The sequence below is a fragment of the Melopsittacus undulatus genome, chromosome 10 (assembly GCF_012275295.1).
Source record: "Melopsittacus undulatus isolate bMelUnd1 chromosome 10, bMelUnd1.mat.Z, whole genome shotgun sequence".
Classification (NCBI taxonomy): Eukaryota; Metazoa; Chordata; class Aves; order Psittaciformes; family Psittaculidae; genus Melopsittacus; species Melopsittacus undulatus.
Genome location: NC_047536.1, coordinates 25,384,197 through 25,404,863, shown reverse-complemented (window position 1 = coordinate 25,404,863; position 20,667 = coordinate 25,384,197). Strand labels below are relative to the sequence as shown.

At 39.8% G+C, this 20,667-nt stretch overlaps 1 protein-coding gene across 5 annotated transcripts in view; it reads left to right on the top strand.

Moving 5' to 3' along the window:
• The window catches only part of LOC101880415 (ras-related protein Rab-22A), a 59,928-nt gene that overhangs the window by 5,999 nt on the left and 33,262 nt on the right, over positions 1–20,667 (top strand). For 2 of the 5 annotated variants that reach the window (XM_031047624.2, XM_031047625.2), the window contains exons 3-7: positions 40–121; positions 3,974–4,045; positions 4,173–4,279; positions 6,074–6,183; positions 7,410–7,451. In XM_031047624.2, coding sequence (XP_030903484.1) covers positions 40–121; positions 3,974–4,045; positions 4,173–4,279; positions 6,074–6,183; positions 7,410–7,451 — 413 coding nt within the window. Of the gene's footprint in view, positions 1–39; positions 122–3,973; positions 4,046–4,172; positions 4,280–6,073; positions 6,184–7,409; positions 7,541–13,014; positions 14,408–18,585; positions 18,853–20,667 lie in introns of those variants that run through there. The other 3 variants (XM_005147549.3, XM_031047626.2, XM_034067160.1) reach the window with 3 other exon arrangements.

The following is a 20,667-nucleotide window of genomic DNA, read 5'->3' as shown; positions in this document are numbered from 1 at the left end:
TTATATTCTGAAAAGCATAAGCTGTAATTTTTTTTCCAGAGCCTCATTTATGACCAAGACTGTACAGTATCAAAATGAGCTGCATAAATTCCTAATTTGGGATACAGCTGGACAGGAGCGGGTGAGTAGAATTAATATCTGTGCTGATAGTTCTGGCTAGAGATTGGGTCAGTTTTCAGCCCTGCCCTTGAAAGTCACAATGTGATCTGGTTTTATGAACATGTCCTAGAATGTTTCTAGGCAGGTTTATGCCTGTAAATATGTTTTTATTTTTTATTTTTGGATTTTTAAAGGACAGAGCTGAGGGTGATTACCTAAGAGGAGATTTTAAAAACAAAAGATTGGATTTAGATTCACTAAGTGTGCCATTTCAAAAGAAAACAGGGTGGAGAGGGAGCCAGCAGCTGTCTCTAGCACCTTTTCTAGTTGAGTTTTAAACATTCAGCTGGAGTTACTTTGCAGCCAGTGCATCTGGCAGCATGAGAATCAAAGTGAAACGAGTAATTGTGTTTCATAGTATGAGTAAGGCCCCACTTCTGGGAAAATCTACAACTGCTAACACATTGTTAGCTTCAGTGTTCGGGTTATTAATGTGAGTAAGGTATGGGCTGAGGCTTTAAAAAGCAGTGTTTCAAGCAGTGTTATGGGTACTAACTGATCTTCTATTATTTTATAAAGTTTTTCCTCAAATCTGATGTTTGAAGCTATGTCAAGAAATCTATGTTGATGTTTTGATCTCTGCAGCATGTGTAGCTCTGAGGGGAGGCAACAAAAGCTTTCAAGAAAATGACTAGTCAAATGAAATCAGTTCATTAGTTTGCATGATTTTCACTTAGAATTTAAAAGGAAGACTTTGCTAGTGAACTTGTGTGTTTATGGATTCCTAGTAACAGTGGTAGAAATCATACTAGCTGTATTAAGAATGCTGTCTTGCAGATTCTTGACTGGTAACTATTGGCAATTATCAGTCACTTGTGACAAGTTTATTTAGGATGAGAGTGAACTGTAACAAAGATAGATACCAGAGCTGTCCCTCATAAGAGTCAGTTTTGATCAGGTTGGGTTATTATTTCAGGATAATAGCTGGAAAATGCAGCTGTACTATTTTTCAGGATTGGCTCTAGAAAGTAACTGAAGTATATTTGTATTGCATTTCAGTGTCCTAGATTTTGAATGACAGTTTATTTCCATCCAGCAGCACTGTATAAAGCAAATTTATGTTGCCAGGGATGTGTCCCAGGGATATGTCCAATAGTATCCATGTTACTAGAAATACCCAAGTTGTTCCATTACCAGCACTCACTCAGCGTTTCTGTGAATAGTTAGTCTTCAGTGAACATCCTAGCCCATTTGGAAATGTCAATGCTGGCATGTGAGTCTACTGGGAGGTAGAATATGACTTCTGAGAGGCTTGTACTCTTAAATTGAAAGCTTTATGAACATGCCTGCCACAACTTGGCAAGAAACTTCCAATGCATATTAGCATTCCATCCTGTTCACTTTAGCTGTGTTTGCAAGCCATGGGAGAACACTGTAATTTGGATTCAGCACACTATAATCAGAGTAAGCATCTCTGCACATGACCATCATGTTCCTTGTGTTTGTTTTTTGACTTTGAATGATACCTCTTTAATTTCCTTCCATACAAGTTGAGTGATATCTTTCTTGAAATAAAACCAGGAAAAGTGCCTTACCTGGTCTCTGACCTGTGAGCTGTGCTATCTGTGAAGCTTATGTTCCGCACCCGAGAAAAGTTGCTGTGAGGCCACAATATAGCCAAGGAAACCAGTGAAATGAGAGCCAGAATATTTACTTCTATTTACTTCTATTTACTTACTATTTACTTCTAATTATGCCAATATCTTCATAGATGTTTCTTTCTTCAAAACAGAGCAGCACTGTCACTTGCTGCTAGTCACAAATGTCTGTATGTGTGCCTTTCCCTGAAATTTGTAGCAGAGTTACATCCAACAATGAATTATGGAAGGGATTTCCTCCATGATATCTGGAATACTGTAAATGTCCACACCATTCTTGGAACTAAAATGTCTCTGCTGAGCTATGATACTTAATGCACAGAATTTGTAGTCCTGGCTTCTTGAGGAGCATTTGCTGTTTTCTACTTCAGAAGCCCAGGAGTGAATAATTCTATCCTGCACTGGGCAATCCCATATTCTAAATGACTTCAGGGAGTGGTGGGTCTGCCTCATTCCAGAGGTGGAAATGTGCACTAACGCACTTCACACAGCTCATTGCGCAGCCTTCTCTCTTCTCTCATTTCTTCTACACAGTGTATAGTTGATAGGTGATGACTTGTAGCAGATCACTTAGAGCAGTCAGTTTTTTTTGTCTTCTTATCTTACGATTTTGAGTTTCTCTGGATAATTTTGTCTTAATAATTCTGTCAAAACACAAATTGGAGGCTGGAGGGTAAGCTGAAGTCTTTGGAAAAATAGCAAAAGGAAAATTCAGTGTTTCTGGTGACATCTGTTTTGTTAATGTATTTTATCTGCCGGCTGCCCTTAGGTGGAAAAAAGTGTCTAAGTGTTAGCAGTCAGGAAATGAGAGTAATACAAAATCAGCAACTGAAAGTTGGTTTATTCCCAATGTAAATAGTCAAATAATCAAAAAGCCAGGTTGCAACCAGTCCAAGTGGTGGTTTACCAAATATGTTTCCCTTTAGATTTTAGTACCTGGGAGGAAGAGAGGGATTATGTCCCAACATGATCTGAATCCCTGCCTGTGTTTCCCTTTCCCACTATTAAATATTTTTATATTCTGAACTTTGTGTTCAAAATCCTGTTTTCAAAACACAATTTGAGAGCCAAACGTAAATGCTCTGGAATTCTGCTTTATAGAAAGTTTTTCATGATTTATAGTAGTGCTCTCAGTTGAACTGTACTAAGCAAAAGGAAATTGGTATTTTATTAGAACTGAATAAGCTTTTATGAAAACTTGTATTCTAGTCATGATTCTTACCCTGAGTAATGTGATGCACAAAAGCACTAAATCACATATGCTTACACAAAAGGGATACCTGCAGTTTACTCTGCTTTGACTGAATTTTCTTTGCTAGTTTAGTTGTCTGTTTCTTTGTAAATCACAAAATATCACACTGTTTTTAAGAATGCTTGAGTTTTGATGCAACTTAATCGTACGCTTTATCACTTTTTTCAGTCCTGGATTCATAGCGCTGCCCATGCAAAGGCACAGGCTTGGTTTATATCCTGCAAATGCACTACCAGCCAAATACACCTGGTGTAGATCTAATTTTGAATATTACAATAGAATTACAGTAGCCTTTTGCCATCTAGCATGTTCCTTAAAGCTCTGTTTGCAACAGGTCACATGGCTGTGGGCTTTTGCAGTTCTCAATTTTAAACATGCTTCTAACTTGGGAGGGAGGGGGGAAGAAAGCCCTGAAGCTGTAAATTTAATCACAAGAAAGGAAACCAACATTTCTAGCGTTGAAGAGTGCCATGACTGATCCATGGGGCTAGAGGCTGATACCAACTTCTGTACATTTCAGAGCAGGAGTAATATATCCTAGATTTCTTGAAATTACTTCTTGTCCAAAAGCATGAATGTCTTGGAGTAAGAAGCTAGTTCAATTTTGACTGTTTTCTCCTTGTTTTGTATTTAAAGTTGAGTATATATCCTGTCTGTGCATATAATCTACAATCTTTTAAATGGGAGATTCTAATCTAGTCAAAGTAAGGTCAAGTTTGGCTTCCTACTTTTTCTCAGTGTGCTGCTGATCTCTAAGCCATTTTTTTTATTGGTTGGCCTTTGTAAAACGGTACTTGAATGGAAGTTATGTATATTGTTGCACAGCATCTCTGTAATTGTAAAGAAAAGGTTTCCACTAATGTGGACTTTAAAGCTAGTTTTCGCTTCCTCATAGTATAATAATAATGAGATCATGGAGGTCAGTAGAAGATCAGATTCATAATGTCTGGTGTCTTTCTTCCAGTTTCGTGCTTTAGCCCCAATGTATTACAGAGGGTCAGCAGCAGCCATTATAGTGTATGACATCACAAAGGAGGTAAGAAATGTGATATTTTCTCAGCATTCCTATTTTGTGTGGGGTGTGAGGGTGTCATGGGCCAGTTCTGAGTCTTTAATTTCTTCTTTTTCTTTATTTTCTTTTTTCTGTTTTTTCAACACATCAGGAAACTTTCTCAACATTAAAGAACTGGGTTAAAGAGCTTCGACAACATGGACCTCCGAACATTGTTGTAGCTATTGCAGGAAATAAGTGTGATCTTAATGATGTAAGGTAAGTAACTTGGTAACTTGGAGATATTCACTTAAGCTCATAGTGCTAAATATTCTAACATTTCAGATCAGGTGAAAGGTATAGAGCAATCTAAGCTGTTTTGCACTAGAACTGTAGTTTCACAAGTGGTCTGAGCTGTTTCTGCTGTCAGAAGACTTGGATAGTCTGGCCTTGCACAGTCTTACCCATTTCCTCCCCATGTTGGTGTAAGTGTGTGATGGGCTAGTAAATTGGGCTATAAAATAGATCCAGATTAAAACTAACCATTTTAAAAAAGAAAAACTCATCCAAGTATATTTATGTTTCTCACACCATGAACACTTGCTGGCATAACAGAGGTGGGATAGCAGAGTTAGGAATGAGCAGTTTACAGTGAGACAGGATTACCTTTTCTAGAGGCAGTGCCAAGTTACACAAGTCTAAACTCCCTGTGAAACTACAGTGTAATACAAGCTGTTTATCTCACTTTATAAGAAGTACCCCTGTCAGTCTGTAGCACCTCATTTTGTTAGGAAAAGATCAAGCCTGTTGGAAAGCATTGTGTAGGCTTTTCTAACTTGCTTGTTCAGGTGCCTTCCTTCCCTTTGGCTCATAGCTGAAATAGTTGCAGGGAGCAGGAAAAGTTCTTGAGAAACTTTATGAACAGCCAGACTTTCAAGAAGTCATGTACTGAAAACAAAAGAAGCTCTTTTTTATTGATGTCTGGGTTGAATAAGCCAAAAATCAGAAAGAAGGTGTGTGCAAACTTCTTGGGTTTAGATTTTATTGGAAAAGGTACCACAGCTCTTGTCTCAAAGGAGACAGATGGTTATGTGTTTAAAGAATCACTGCAAAGTTATTTTTTAGTATAATTTTACAAATTGTTAATATGTAGGAGTTACCTAGTGAGCTCTAATAACTTCTGTTACAAGCAGCATGTCTCTTGAAAGAATTGATGACATAAAATTAATTAGAAGGTAAATACAAAGCATGTAGGTAGTATTTGTCTCAAATGTTTATTTCTTGGTGCTTAGTTGACATAAAATATGCTAACATTGTTACTCAAGCTGATGAACAAGATTCCTTGTACTTCAGTCACAGGCAGTATTTGAGTTAATGATCTAGTCTGTGATTTTGATACCTTATAGTCCTTTGTTACTGAAAGCAGCCTGTGTTTTCTAGAAATTGTATGTAAGGTGATAAAACATACAGTCCAATCCTCTCTCTACATATTGGGCTTTGTTTTTCATGTTATTTAAGGAAATGTTACCAACTTGCCTACCTTAAGGGTGTAGAGTAACTTTCACTTCTTGACTCTTTGCTCAGTCTAAATATGTTCCTGTTTATAGCTACATTTTCATGCTTCATGTAAAGTAAATGCTGTACAAATGGTTTGTGCAGTGTTGCGAGATACTTATTTTTGTAAACAGCTGTAGGAAATCCACTGGATTAGTGGAATTAATGCTTTAATATCTTTTCAGTACATCTAAAACTGTGTGTGTCAAGATTAAAACACCCTATAATGACTGATTGCAGACCTACACTTAAAGCACTCAAGAAACAAACTCCACTGTAATGCTGTCAGATGGATTAAGGCATTGTTTAGTTTATGATTGTGCTTCAGTGCTGCTCATACCCAAGGCAAGGAGACAGCGTAAAGGATGAGCATTAAGTTCAGGATGAGGGAGGGCTGTGATGCCAAACAGGTAACGTACAAGATACTCATTAGTGAGGCAGTTGAAAGCTTAATCTATCCCTTAAGATTTTTGACTAATGGTGGGTTTTGCATTCACAGTTTTTTCTTTGTTTTTGCAGAGAAGTCATGGAAAAAGATGCTAAAGACTATGCAGATTCCATTCATGCAATATTTGTAGAGACAAGTGCAAAAAATGCAATTAACATTAATGAACTCTTTATAGAAATTAGTAAGTATTAAAACAGTTAATATGCTTTCTGAAAGAAGTTCAAGTAGAAATTTGATTAATTCTTGTGGTATTCAGGTGAGAGTATACTGGCTTGAATTTGTGACAGTTTGGCATGAATACAAACTGCAAAATGCGCTGTATAAATTTTTGATCATCTAATGACCTCTGAATAGTCCTTTTAGAGCTTTTAAGCTTACTGTGATATTGCTGGATAAATAGCAGGACACTCATGTCAAGTCTGTGTCATCTTGTTATATATGTTATTGAATGCTTCAATTAGTACTTCCAAGGTTATGGAATGAAAAGGAAATAGTGTGGAGATGATCCAGACTTTATACAGCTGAGAAAAGGAATGAAGTTCGCACTCTTAGTGTTTGCACTTCATGCATTTTCAAAAATATAAGAATTCATGAAGGCTAGATTATTGCATGGGAAATAGCAACTATTGTGTGTAGATTTTCCACATGTATTTCTGTGATACCAGGAGGTTTTTAAATTTAAATTGCAAACCTTTTCTGATTCCTTCCTGGAGTGAATGACAGTAAGTTTCTTGTGTGAATACAAAGCAGACAGTATCCCAAACTGAATTCTATTAAAGATTATTTGCAGGATGTTTCAGGCAGTATCACAAATGTATAAAAATAGTTCTTATAAGCAGTTGAATATATTGAAGCTGATGAAAAAAGTGTGTGCTATAGAGTAGCTTTCTGATTTACTGACTTAATAGCTGCTCTCTAAAATTGATCTTGAATAAATTATGGAAAAAGTATCATAAATCCTCCTCAGAAAAGAATACTTAACCAGGAATAGTCGATTTTAATGACTGATTAGATTACTAGAGCAGCTGCCTTTACAAGCACTTCTGTGCTAAACCCAGTGCAGGTGATGTACTGTGGAAATACAGGTCAAGATGGTAGCTCTTAATGAAGATATTCCAGATGGTATTGCATCCTGCAGAGTATATTCTCTGGGTAGCTTTACAGCTTAGCTCTCAAAGTCTGGCTTAGCCTGAAGTATAAACACTGCAAAATTAGCTCAAAACTGCCTTTGCTCTTCTGTAGAACCATACCTCTTGCAGACATAGTATAGACTATTAACGACCATCCTCCTTTTATGCAGGAATGTTGTCACTAATGATGTATGACTAATCCAAAAAATATACTGAATGCTTAGAATTAGTTTCAAGTATAACGTTTGCAGTAATTTTTTTTTCTGCCTCCTTGTAGGTCGCAGAATTCCATCAACTGACACCAACCCCCCGTCTAGTGGTAAGGGCTTCAAACTTAGAAGACAGCCATCAGTGACAAAGCGCAGCTGCTGTTGACTGATCCCTTAGAAAATCAAACTTGCCTATACAGTAGGTGGTCTTGGAAGTTAATAGTTCACGTTGGGTTTATATTATCAGTCTTAGATCTTTATCTGCTGGTGTTAATACACACAAGGTCCCACAAAAATGGACCAGTTCATCTGACATTTGTACACTCGCAGAAGAGACTGCAATCGTAATGTCAGCCTGTTTACTTACAAAAAGTGTAGTATCTCTTGCATTCAAAGGGAATCCATCATCACTTTTTTGGCCTTGCTTGACGGGAAGGTGACTATATGGATGGTAGTACCGAAATGTTTAATAGTCTTGTAATCAAGATTTTAGGGTGGTTTTGTGTTTTCGTAAAAAGGGAAATGAGCACTTTTGTGGGACTTAAGGGCGGGAAGAGTCTGGAAGTTAGAAGTCACTTCTTCCTTTTCTTCAGTGAGCCTTATTTTAGCCAAGTAGCTAAATTGTAGCTAATCCAAAGTATGATGGGACAGTTGATGAGAGGTGGCTACAGAATAAGCAACTGAAGACAAACAATAGGCACATCTGTCTATCCAGTCCCCAAATCCCATTTGCACTTTTTATTTAAAGATGATATGCGTCAAGGGTGGGGACACAAGCAACAGTTCTTAAACCACAGACAATCTTTCTTTCATGCTGACTTAATCACTTTAAGGCAAACTGATGTGTTTGTAGGCTTCTTTTTGTTCCTACAAGATTTTTAATAGTAAGATGTTGGTTGAAGAAAACCTAGTTGTAGTTCTGACTAAAAGTGGTTACTGACTAAAGCCAGGTGCTGTAAACAGATGCTGTCAGTGGTTCAGGTAAGACCTAAAAGTTCTTGGGGAAAGCTTTTAATTGCTTGGCATGTGTAAAGTGTTCATATTATATTTATGAGACCGGTGTCTAAAGTATTATAAATTATGTAAGATTAAAAAAAAGAGGAAAAAAATGCAATCTTATACACTCCTTCCATTCCATACCAATGGATAAACTCCCGGGGTATCTCCATCAGGTGGTTTTTCCTGCGTTCTATGTATTGCCACTGCGACTTCATCTAGAGGCAGACTAAAATTCTTTCTCTTTGGATCACATTTAAAAGGGCCAATAGGGAATGCTGTTGGTGTACCATGAGGACTGTCTGTTGAAGAAGTTTTTGTCTGCGGTGCACCCAGTCTTTCTTGTCTTGGGCACAAAAATACAAACAGGAAGTAACCTTAAGACCATGTGATAATGTAGATCATTACCTCATGGTTCGTGGGTTTTTTCATCTGTGAGAGTTTTTAGCAGATCAGTGTTTAGTTTATTATCTATTGGTTTTAGTATTGGTATTAATTTCAATTAAACTGTAGGTTGACCATACCCCTTTGTACTATTTTATTTATTTTTACTTTGTGTTTCCTACCAGAACTAGTGAGAAACTTTATACTCTTGAAGAAAAAGAGCTTAATAGACTTGAGTATATACTAAAATACACTGTTTAGCTTTAGTATCAAAATGAGGTCATGTTGATGATGCTTATTCTTTGTTTGTAATCTGGTATTCTATCATCTCAAGTATTTTCTCTGAAGGAAGTACAGAAAAGTTGGTAAGAAATGAAAGGACTTGTACTTCAGATTGGTTTGTATTAGTGAGAATTACTGTTTTGCTCTGGAATAGATCTACAGGTGAACTATTACAGTGAGATTTTGGATGGGTCAGTATGTTTTAATGAAAGCTGGTGGCTACATTTTGTCATGCCTTCTACCTACCTGGCGATGTTATTGTGCCTTCTTTGCCACAGTTGTACAGGCTACATGCTTTCAGAGAGCCCAAGAAATAGATCTTCATAAAATGAAGGCTGTTTGAGGCTTCTTTTAAACACTGATCCTTAACAAAACATCTCATAGTAGAGACAGGTTTGTGTTTGGTGTTTAGCCTGATGTATATTTTTATTCTGTCACTCAAAGCAAGTAAATTATTAACAGAAAACTTCTATACTCATACAAAATGCTTGATGGAAATAAAGAACAGTGTAAACTTGCTGTCGGGCATATTTTTAATTATAAAAAGGCAGGTTAGTAATTCAGTGTAGCATTTCTACAGTGGCAGTCACAGAGATCCCCGATTTCTTTACAATGTCTAAATTCTTAGTCAACGATTAAATCCTGGCAAATTTCTTAAAAATAAATTGTATGGTTATCTAATTCAGCAAGGTTTTAAAAATATTTTGTGTTCATAGTGCTTCAGAAGTCTGTTTTATATCAAGATACCAGGTGCTTTAGTACCTTAACTGCAATACAGAAATTTCTGCTTTTATTCAAGTTGGATAGTAATAAATCTGGAAATTCTTGACGTTGGAAGGATGGTAGCAGTAGAAGCAAAGTCTCAGTTATTGGGAATATCTTTCTTGTAGATTGGTAGAAAAAGGAATTTCAGATTTTATAAATTATTATTGCCTGTTATCATGTAGAAATGGATTTTAATGTGTTTTTCAGTGAGATAACAAAAATGGCTTAACAGTATCCATCCAAGATTTATTAACTTCAAAATGTTGGACACTAGGCAAGACTGAGAGCTAGGCTAGCACTGAGGTTATTGTAGCTCTCCAGTCAAAGGAGAGATCCATATATCTTAGCAAATCCTTATCAACTGCTTTCTGCTCTATACTATTTGCTATACACCAAAATTAGACTTTAAAAAACAAAACAAAAAACACCTCAAAACAACAATCTGTCTCTTCTCAAAAGTAGCTAAGTCTTACTGCCTCCCTACTCCTTTTGTCTTGTTACCAGTCTGAGTGGAATGCCAGTGTACTTCATGTGCTTTTTGCAGTTCTGATCTTGAATTACTGCAGTTAATAAAAACACAGAAATAGCCAGTGTTTCAGATTGTCCAAACTACAGACACAGAAGTGAGGCTGCTTTCTAATGCATGCCTATTTCAAATGACAGACTGTTGATGTAAGTTCTCTTGAGCCAAGATAACTGTTTATTGATCAATTGGCCCTAGCTGAAGGCTGGAATGCATTCTTCCCTGGATGAGATGCACATGTTCATTGTTTCATTTCTGTTGGAGAAAAATGGTTACTTCTGTATTAATAATTTGTTAGGCCATCTGCTTTCATCTGGCACTAGGCATGCTGAAATTAATGGTATTTTGTCCTAACATAACTTCTCTATTTGGCGATACATTAGCCTTTGAGTGTTCAGAGTGCTGATTATTAACCATTCCAGCTAAATTTTTAATAACTTCTCTTTTTTCTGTTAAGAAGTTATTGGAAAAGCTCAGGACTGATGTTTTCTTCCACTATGCCTTTCTGTTTGAATGAATGGAGCTTATTGTAGAGACTAGACTTCCAGATACTCTTAAAAGGAATTAATTGCTGCAAAACAAGTTTGGAAGGGTGAGGTATCACGTATGTAAAAATGTAGTGCAGTGCATGTTGTGTCATTGATACAGAGCATTTTTTAACTGACAAGGTATGACTGTTTCCACTTCTAAATACACAATTCCTTCCCATGAAAGTTACAGATTTGTGCAAAAATACTATTTGATAAATATTAAGTTCTTAAGCTTTGGAGCAACTTAAATATCCTCTCCAAGTTTTGGAGGATGTCTTCATCCAGACTTCTAAATTGCAAGTGTCTGAGCTGACTTGCTAGGCTCCTAATCTGTGCTGTTGGTAGTTTTGTAGTGGATCTTATATACATGCTCAAAACTGGTATTCTAAAACGCTTAAGTAGCTGGAATCTGGAAGCTTATGTTTAGTAACAGAAGCATCTAGTGGTCAAACTACTGAAAATTGTTACAGGTGCTTTGAGAAGTTCTAAAACAACTCTAACAACTTTAGCTGTTGCCAAGAAGGTAGAGGCTTTGTTACTAGATGCAAATCCCTTACTGACATCGGTGAGGCCTTTCCTTTAAGTGCTACAGGATCAGACAGCTAATAGTTTAGAGAGGTGTTTTATGCAGACCTGGGTCTTTGATATGTTGGTGTGCATAATACCAGTTTAATGCTACCAGCTTGCTCAAGAAAGATAATATGCATACTTGAGAAGAGAATAAAAGGAGAGGAGGCAATGCCTACTTACTGATTTGAAAGCCATATCCTTTAACCTGGTTGAGAGGTATCTATATTTGTGGTTAAAACACCATTTTAATGATTAAAAAAAAATCAGGCTAAATACCTTGAATGATTTAAAAGTTGGCCTCAGTAAGATTTTTCTTACAATGTTAATCCTGAATTATTCCTTAACATTAGTGTTAAGTTCCAGCATGACATACTGAGCGTTAGTTGGAAAAGGAAGCCTTAGCAGTGATGTCTGAATGACTTGTGAAGCAGTCTTTAGTGTTTATTAAGGATGATGTAGTCTATTTATGGTATGCTGTGTCAGCAATCTGCAAAGATTGTCTTGGGAATTGGTGAATTACAGGACAGAAGCTGTCTGAGCTGTGTAGTTATTCACCCTATAGCTCACTTATAAGCAGCAATAGCTACCTAGAAGTAGAAAAAAATAATCTCAAATGTGAAGAGAACCTGAATAATTCACTGACTTAAACTTCTACACTGCCTATTCATTTTCTAAAAAGCTTCATATATCTCTAACACTTTCAACCTCTAAAAAAGAGGCTCTTCATGTTTGAGAGGACAAACTTTCTTCACCTTTTTAGCAGGAAGTCATTTTAAAGCAATGTGAGACTTTGTAACCACAAGTCAGTTACTTGAAGCAGGAGAATTGTGTGCTTGGAATTAAGCATCTTAAAAATCCTCACAAAATTCTCTGAAGAAAAATAGTGCCAAAACACATTTCCCTAAAATTACTAGGCCTTCTGACAACAATGCTTCTGAAAAAATCCCTTCTGTTATTTTGGAGGTCTCAAAAGCTTGAATGCAAACCCTTTCCTGGTCAGCTAGAATCCAAAATGCATGACTTGAAAAAATCAAGCAAGCATTACCAAACTTTATCCATGAAGTGTCACAGATAACAAATCTGTCAATGAATATAAGACTAATCTGAAATGCAAGAGTACTGATGGGCTTAGTCTCTGGCATGCCAAAATGATCCTAGGGCCAGCTTTTTCCTCCTTCCCCTTCCCATTTCCTCCCCATCCGTCGAAGTCTGAATTTTGAACATGGTGTTGTCAGAGTGTACATGCTACAAACAGCTACTTAGAAATACTTAGAGAAGTTGCAGTGGCTTAGAGTTATTTGAGGCTTCTTATTTTATGTGGAAAAATCAAGGCAGTAGGATGATTTGTTCCCCAAAAAACTGGGACAGTGTTTGCTGAAACTGTTCTCATTCTAAAATAAAGATTTCTTAGAAAAAATCTGCTGTTTCCATTACCTCCTCCTGCAAGCTGGGGTTCTGCAATTTTTACTGAAACACTAACAGTGAGTTTTATTCAAGGAGCTAATTACCTTTGTAAAGGTATTCTTCCTTTAAGAAGGTTGGGTTTTTCTTTGCTTAATTTGTTAATGTTTTCACATGTGTTATTGAACAAACCAACTGCTACTTCTTTTTCAAATGTTGAAGGTTACAGACCGCTTTCTGTGGTGCTCTTCATCTGTGTGAGGATGATACTCCATCCAGTTGTTGCACTTGAATATGCTGTAACTCTTACACCTAGATGGATTTCACTGCTACTATCTTGCCTCCCTTTTACTCATGTTACAGTATGTATTTCCTATTAAATCCATTATGTTTTCTTGACAGTCTGTTCTTTGTTTCTTATGGGATTTAGCCAAGAATAGGTGGGGAATGTCTTTTTCCCCCAAAGATTCTAGAAGTATCTGTCACAGTGGCAAATGTTTGTGAACAAAATGGTAATTCATTAGTACAGCCTTATGAAACTGTTATGAAGACATAACAGCTGAGACATGTACCATACTGTATTATACCACATAACAAAGGCTTTAAAAGCACATTCACTTGGGGGAGCAAGTTATTATAAGGCTCTAGTGACATGACAAACTCTTCTGTATTTTAACTTCCTTTTTTATATACTTCCTATTTCTGAATATTGTGTATCCAACATTGAAATTGTCACAGTGAATTGATTTAAGACACAAATGTATTGAGTTTTTGCAGCAGAAGTTGGAACTGGATGATCTTAAGGTCCTTTCCAACCCTAACCATTATATGATTCTGTGATTTCTGGCAGTCTTTCCCCTTGTGCTCCCCATACCCAGTACAGTGAAGAAATAAAGAAGTTCTGTAGGTTTCTTCTAAATGAGAAACTTTTGTATTTGCATTTGTGCATTCAGGGCACAAAAATAACCTGATGTGCATATAGCTCTTGCAGTTTAATAAATGTTTGCCTGTAAAATTAAGCTTGAAGGTTAACCTTTGTATCAGCAATTCTTGTCCCTCATAAGAATGTTCTGCCTTTTCATTAAAGGATTGGCTTAACCTGTTACAAAGGTTGAAAGGTTTGTGCCTTCTTATTATAGTATCTCTCGTAAAACAAATTTAAGCCGCTCGAAGTTACAGAGCATTTTGCAGCACTGTAAACTGCACAAATTTACAACCATCGCTTCACTGCATGAAATGTAGTCAGATTACTAGTGATGAAATATTGTAGTGATGAGTTCCTAAGCTTATGAATGTTTTGAGACATTTTTTAGTCTTCTCTTGGGCTGGTCCTGAGAGTGTGTACAGGTTTGTCTGTATTGTTGGTTTGTAGATGCTAATGAGGAAAACCAGGCTTTTGTTTTCTCCTTTTTGTTTTGAATTGTTACATTCCCACATAGTGGATAGAATGCAAATAAGAAAGTGTTGATTTGGCATAATGTAAACAGCCTTTTCAGCCTAAGCATTCCTAATAAACTTTTATAGTGTAATACCATGCTAAATCACTACCAGTCTGATGTATTGTGCAAAAAAAAAAGGTGTAAACATTTTATTAATAAAAGGCTTTGTTTATAAATGTGCTGGCTTTGCTTATAAATGCTTCCAAAATCTTCAACATCTCAACAGCAGTAGAACTATGGAGAGGAATGTAAGCAATACCATGGCAGAAGTGAATTCAAGTAGTAGTTTGAATAGTTTTTTTCCAAAAGTGGTAACTGCTGGTCATTCAGAAACTATGGCTTTTCCCTGCTTTATGTATACACAGACAAAGGCAGAAGACAAATTTGTACAAAGAAGGGATGGGGGAAAACAGCAGAGAGAATGCAGCTTTTGTGTAATGCTTCCTTTCTTTGCAGCGTGATATCTGGGAAACTGCAGGCCACACACCAGAGCAAGGTCTGACAAATGCTGCCAGGGTCAAGTTATTTAATATGTTGCTTTTACCTTAGACTGCATGAAACATAAAATTTGTGACTACTTAGGCCAGGTTTCTGTCAATCAAAACTGCAGAGTGCTTTTAATACCTGCATAGTGGTTTTGGAGCCCATCATGCTGGAAAGGGATCCTTTATTTGTTAATACAGCCAGCTGGTTAGTAACTTGCTTTTTGTTTTTTAAAGCACTGCTTTAGTGGTTACATAGGGCACAAAACTATGGAGCTGGGTGCAATTATCTCACTTGTCTTCTGTGAGGCTGAAAAGATATAGTTTTCTTGTCTTGGGGTATGATGCGAGTTTAAGATGTTCAGTTAATAGCAGCCTTCAAAAGCATAAACAAAGTCCTGTTTCTGCTACTGCTGTTTCACCTGAAAACATTGGCTACGAGTGTCTGCTGAGCCACTGGCTGGAGCTCATGTGCAGAAAACATCCTGTCATTCTTTTAAGGGACCTGGAATAACTTAAAATTATTGCTCAGTACCTGCTGTTTTTAAGTTATCTTTAGATGTGTGTAAATGGCTTTTGAAAAGCATCAAATATGTTTGTATAAGGGGTAAGAATATTAATCAGAGTATAAGAAAGGTAAACACAAGGAATGTACTAGAATAGAGAGATAAACATTTACGTGTGTTTGCATAGGGAATCTAGATAACCAAATGTAAACCACCTAATTTGCACACAAACAACAAGAATGTTTTCCTTGGATAAAGTCTTTCATAGCTTTTTAGGTAAAAGTTTTGCAGCAGATTAAACTGTTCTTAGTACTGCAACAATTTTAAAGCTTTCAGATGTTCTTCGGAGTTGCCCTGTAGTGTTCATCTCTCTTCTGTTCATCAAACCCTGACCTGGGCAACAAGTTGTCCTCTGGTCTTGCTAATAAAGTGAGGATGGGTTTATGTATGTAATAAGAATGTAATATTGTAGGTGGCCTTCATACTTGCCTGTTTAAGTGAATCTCATCTGCACAATGTTAAATGTACACACATTATTTACGTATAACAAACCTGACAACCTCCATTCATTGCTTCACAAATTTCCAACTTAAACAATGCTGTGCTTTATAAAAACTTCAGTCTGGATCAAAGTGTGGGCAAGTCCTTCACATACAAGCAGGTAGGTTCAGAGCTGCCAGCTGCGGTAAGATGATACAACTTTGTGGATCATCAAACACTTTGTACTTTCAGAAGTAGAACCTGGAAAGGTCTGAGTAGCACACTGAGCAGTTGTTTACTTCAGGATTTTTAATATGTATGACTGTATGTTGTATAAAGTTTCCTTTGCTGTATTCCTCACTGTTAGTTTCCAATTAACTTGCAGATTCATATAACACTTGCCTTTTCTACTAATTGCTGGACTGAGAATGCCTAGCTCAGTGAGAGAATCTGTTTAGAAAATAACCCAAAGAGATCAGGTGAAAGAAGATAACCTTTCCCAGAGCATCAGCCAAACACAGCTCTACTCCAAAGTGTAAGTGAAATCAGTTTTATTCTGATTTTGAGATCTTGATTTTGAGCTTATGCTATAATTTAAACTCCCACAAGTAGCAAAAATCAGAAGCCAGGGACTTCTAAGTAATTAAGAAAAGTAGACTTGCAGAGACCTGGAAAAGAAAACGCGTTCCTTCACAACCTTGTGTGACCATCTTCTCTTGAGCAGAGAAGGAATTTGAGGAAGAACAACACAGTATTTGAGAGTGTTGCCACACACTGCTAAGGCTTCTAAAAGTAAGTCCTAATGTCTCATCTAGGAGTTGGCAGGTTTCATTTGCGTTGTGCAAAACCAAGAGCTATACTAAATGTGTATGTAGGTTTGTTTTGGTTTGGCATTGAATGAAAGAACAAAACCAAAAGATGAAATGGGTTTGGAGGTGGTTAAGCAGAAGAGCTGGAAAATGGGGGATATTATGTACAAGAGCAGCTGAAATGTTGAGATGTAGTGTGAACAATGCAGATGGGCTTGGAACACTGTCTTCATCTGCTTTAGTGCTGTTAGTTTTAACATCCACATCAGCCATTTGCTGTTGCCTTTATCACCAGTAACCCTCTTTTTAGGAATTAAGATTTTTTTAGCTACCTTGTACATTTTTGGGGCGATTATGAAGTAAAACAACATTCATGATACAAAAAAAAACTTACATAAGGGTGAGGCACCCTGCACCACACTGGTTGTGTTAGTGCGATAGAATGAGTTTTCCCAATGTTCTACCATATTTTTATTCACCTCACCTGTTTCCTAATCAGCCCTGATTAGGACTTGCTTGACCTAAACTGTGTGCTTTGGGTTGCTATGCTTTGAAAGCCAACTGATGTTGATACACTTGCTTTTTATCTCTGCAAATATAATCTCTTCCCAAACTCCTCTATGTCTGAAGTTGCCTAACGCATACTTTTTGGTGTATATCAATTAATAGTTTTTAAGACTAGTGTGTTTCTGCTGATAAGGGCATCCCACACGCCTGTTCCATTGTTACTCCCTGCTGACTTTGACTGTTATAGCAACGCTTTATACATTCTGAGGAGCTTTTAGAATGTTTAAACAACAGGTGACAGAGGAAGGAAGTGTACTACTATTGGAATATTGTGTGCAGTTCTGGTGTCCTCAACATAAAAAGGACATGGAACTGTTAGAACAAGTCCAGAGGAGGCCATGAGGATGATCAGGGGAGTGGAGCACCTCCCATATGAAGACAGGCTGAGAAAGTTGGGGCTGTCCAGCCTGGAGAAGAGAAGGCTGCGTGGAGACCTTATAGCAGCCTTCCAGTATCTGAAGGGGACCTACAGGGATGCTGGGGAGGGACTATTCATTAGGGACTGTAGGGACAGGACAAGGGGTAACGGGTTGAAACTTAAACAGCAGAGGTTTAGATTGGATATAAGGAAGAAATTCTTTACGGGTGGTGAGGCACTGGAATGGGTTGCCCAGGGAGGTTGTGAATGCTCGATCCCTGGCAGTGTTCAAGGCCAGGTTGGACAGAGCCTTGGGTGACATGGTTTAGTGTGAGGTGTCCCTGCCCACAGAAGGGGAGTGGGAACTTGATGATTTTAAGGTCCTTTCCAACCCTAACTATTCTATGATTCTGTTGTAACTACACTGGCCTAAGGCTATCACTAAAGCAGTGCTTCATATTAGACCAACCTCTATATTTAAAAAATATTTGGGGTAAAATAAAACTAAGCCCCCCCCCCCAAAAAAAAAAAACACGCACTCCCCAAAAACCCAGACCTTTGGTTACAGTTTACTTAAGGGGTGTGGTGTTTTAAAATCCCTGAGAAGGACCTCCAGTTGTTTAACATCATCTTCCCTCAGCCGTGACGGTGATTACCGGGATTTTCGCGTGCCTGTAGTGCCCCGTTCTCCACCCCGGCAGCCGCTCCGCGGTGCCCGCAGTGTGTCATTCCCCACGAGCTCCCTGCGCTGGCTCTGTGTCCCCCCAGTCCCCTCCACAGGGACCCGGTTCCGCGGTGAACCACGAGGCGGAACACCTCGGTGGAGGGACTGGAGGCCTGGCATAAGAGGCTGCTACTGGGCACTACGGCATTCATTACCAGCTGTGATTTCCAGCGGTGATTGAGCTCCGTTACTACTATTAATTAGACCGGTTTCAGGTAGCTGGAGCCTGACGCGCACCCCGAAGCCAGGTCTGCCGCCCGCTCGGCCCCGGCGCTGCCGGCAGCGGGGCGGGCGGAGGCGCGGCGGGGGACGGCAGACGTCAGCCGCAGCCTCTTTCTGGGTCCCTCCGTGCTGCATCATCCCGCCTCCCGCCCGCTGCCTGCGTCCGCGCTGTGGCACCGTGCGCGCCGGCAGCCGCCGCCCGCCCTCCCTGGCCTGCCCCGTCCCGTCCCCGTACCGCCGCCCGCAGCACCTCCGCTTTCTCCGCTCCGGGGGCACTCGGCGGGGCTGAACAAACCAGCCGGGCGCGGCCCCCCTGCCCGCCTGCTTTCCCTCCTCTTCTCCCTCCCCCTTTCCTTCCCCTCCCTCCCCGTCCCTTCCTCTCCGCCTGGTGCCGCCACCGCCGAGGAGGAGGAACATGGCGAAAGCGGAGCAGGTCCTCAGCCTCGAACCACAGCACGAGCTCAAATTCAAAGGTACGAGGCGGTGACCGCCGCCATCACCCTCCGCCTCCCCGCTCTGGGCCGGCGGCGCGGCCGCTCTGAGGCCCCGCTCCAGCGGCAGCCATTTTCCGGGGGCCGGGGCTAGGTACCAGCCGCTAAAATGTCCTTCAGCGCCGTGGCCGCCGCCCCCACCCTGCCGGGCTTCTCCCGCCTGCCGTGGGGCGGGGAGGTGTCCCCCAGCCCAGTGGGGCTGCAGTGGGGCGCCGGGCCTCTCCCCGGGCCTGGGCCCGCAGCGGCTGAGCCTCCCGCCCCCACCCGTGCTGCAGGGCCGAGGCGGCCTGAGGGAGCGCGGAGGGGGGGCCCGGCCGCCGGCTGCTCCGGCCGGCAGCGGGGCAGTGCGCCCCTGAAGAGCTTGTTTCTTGCCCGGGGTGGCTTCCCCGCACCGCGGCGGAGGCTTTGCTGTGCCCGCCGGGCGTGGGCCTGGGGCTGCGGTGGGCAGCGCCCGAGCCCTGCGGGGCTGTCCGGGTGTGGGGAATACCTGAGACGGCGGGAGTAGCCCCCGGGCTCCGCAGGCCTGCGGTGGCAGGGGAAGGGGTTGATGCCTCAGCTGGTGCCAAGGCAGCGCTCGGCGCCTCCGACATCACCATCCCCCCGGCCCTGGAGCTGTCAGGCAGCCCCGGGCGTGGGGGCTCCCGAGCGGTGTGTGTGGCTCCGCGGGGTTTGCAGAAAATACGGGGCCGCTGGGCAGCCTTTCGTGGCTCTTTCACGTTATTACTGTTACAATTGAGAAGCCAGTCAGATAATTTAATCGTAGATACTCTGCTTGTGCAAAAATACATCATTTTTTTAAATAAAAATCTTGAATGGGTTTGGATTTTTGCTAGCATTGAAATTCCTGCCTTGTAGCCTGATGGCACTACTGTAATACAATATTCTTGGATTACAAATAAGCATTCAGCAGGTTTATTTATGCTGCAAGAGTCAGAGGTGACTTACAGCTTCATTTGACTATCTGGCAAATAGGCTTAAAAAAATAAGTGATTTATTTACTGGCTTGTTGTAAAAATGCTCCCTTAAACAGCTTTCATGTGAATTTTCAAATGTAGGGGAAATTTTTGCCTGGTTTTATTAGTAAATATATTGCAAGTAATAATATAAGGTGGGCTTATCAAGAAGCGCGATAATAAACACTGGGTGGAATGAATGTATCTTTGTTGTAAGCTGAAGTATTTTCGTGTTGTTATGGCAGCATCATCAAACATGCTTAAGGAGGAAACTATTGCTGTTTTAACATTAAGTATGATTAGGTGAAAATCAGCTCCTGTTCTGAATAATATTGCAGTCAACAAGCAAGTGAATCCACACTCAGGTGGGCAGAAGGTGGGGACTTAATTGGCACTGGCTTGCTAAGGAGATGTAAGTGTGAATCAGGGTTTGGCTGGTGGTTTTCACTTCATCACAAGTAGATATAAACCAAGCTAAACTTTGGGGTTTGCTGAAATAAAAATTGCTTGTCAGACTGCTAGCCTTCCAATTGAGGTTCTGGGCAGAATAATCAGTAGCTGTTGAAGTTAAATCAGCCAACCATATAGATTTTGGTTGCCAGATCTTTAGCCAGCAGCATATACTCTGTATAATGTAAAATGTTACTTGACTAACTGTAGCTATTAAATGGTTTGATTTAAAACGATGCTTAAATATTAATGTTCAAACAGACTTAATGCTACGGGTAGCATTCATGTGCGTTGGCAATATGTTCTAACAGTCCTTTCTAACAAGTAGTGCTGACCACTCTCCATTCAGGAAAGGCCAATTTGAAATATTCATGAAGTAAATTTTGCTCGAAGC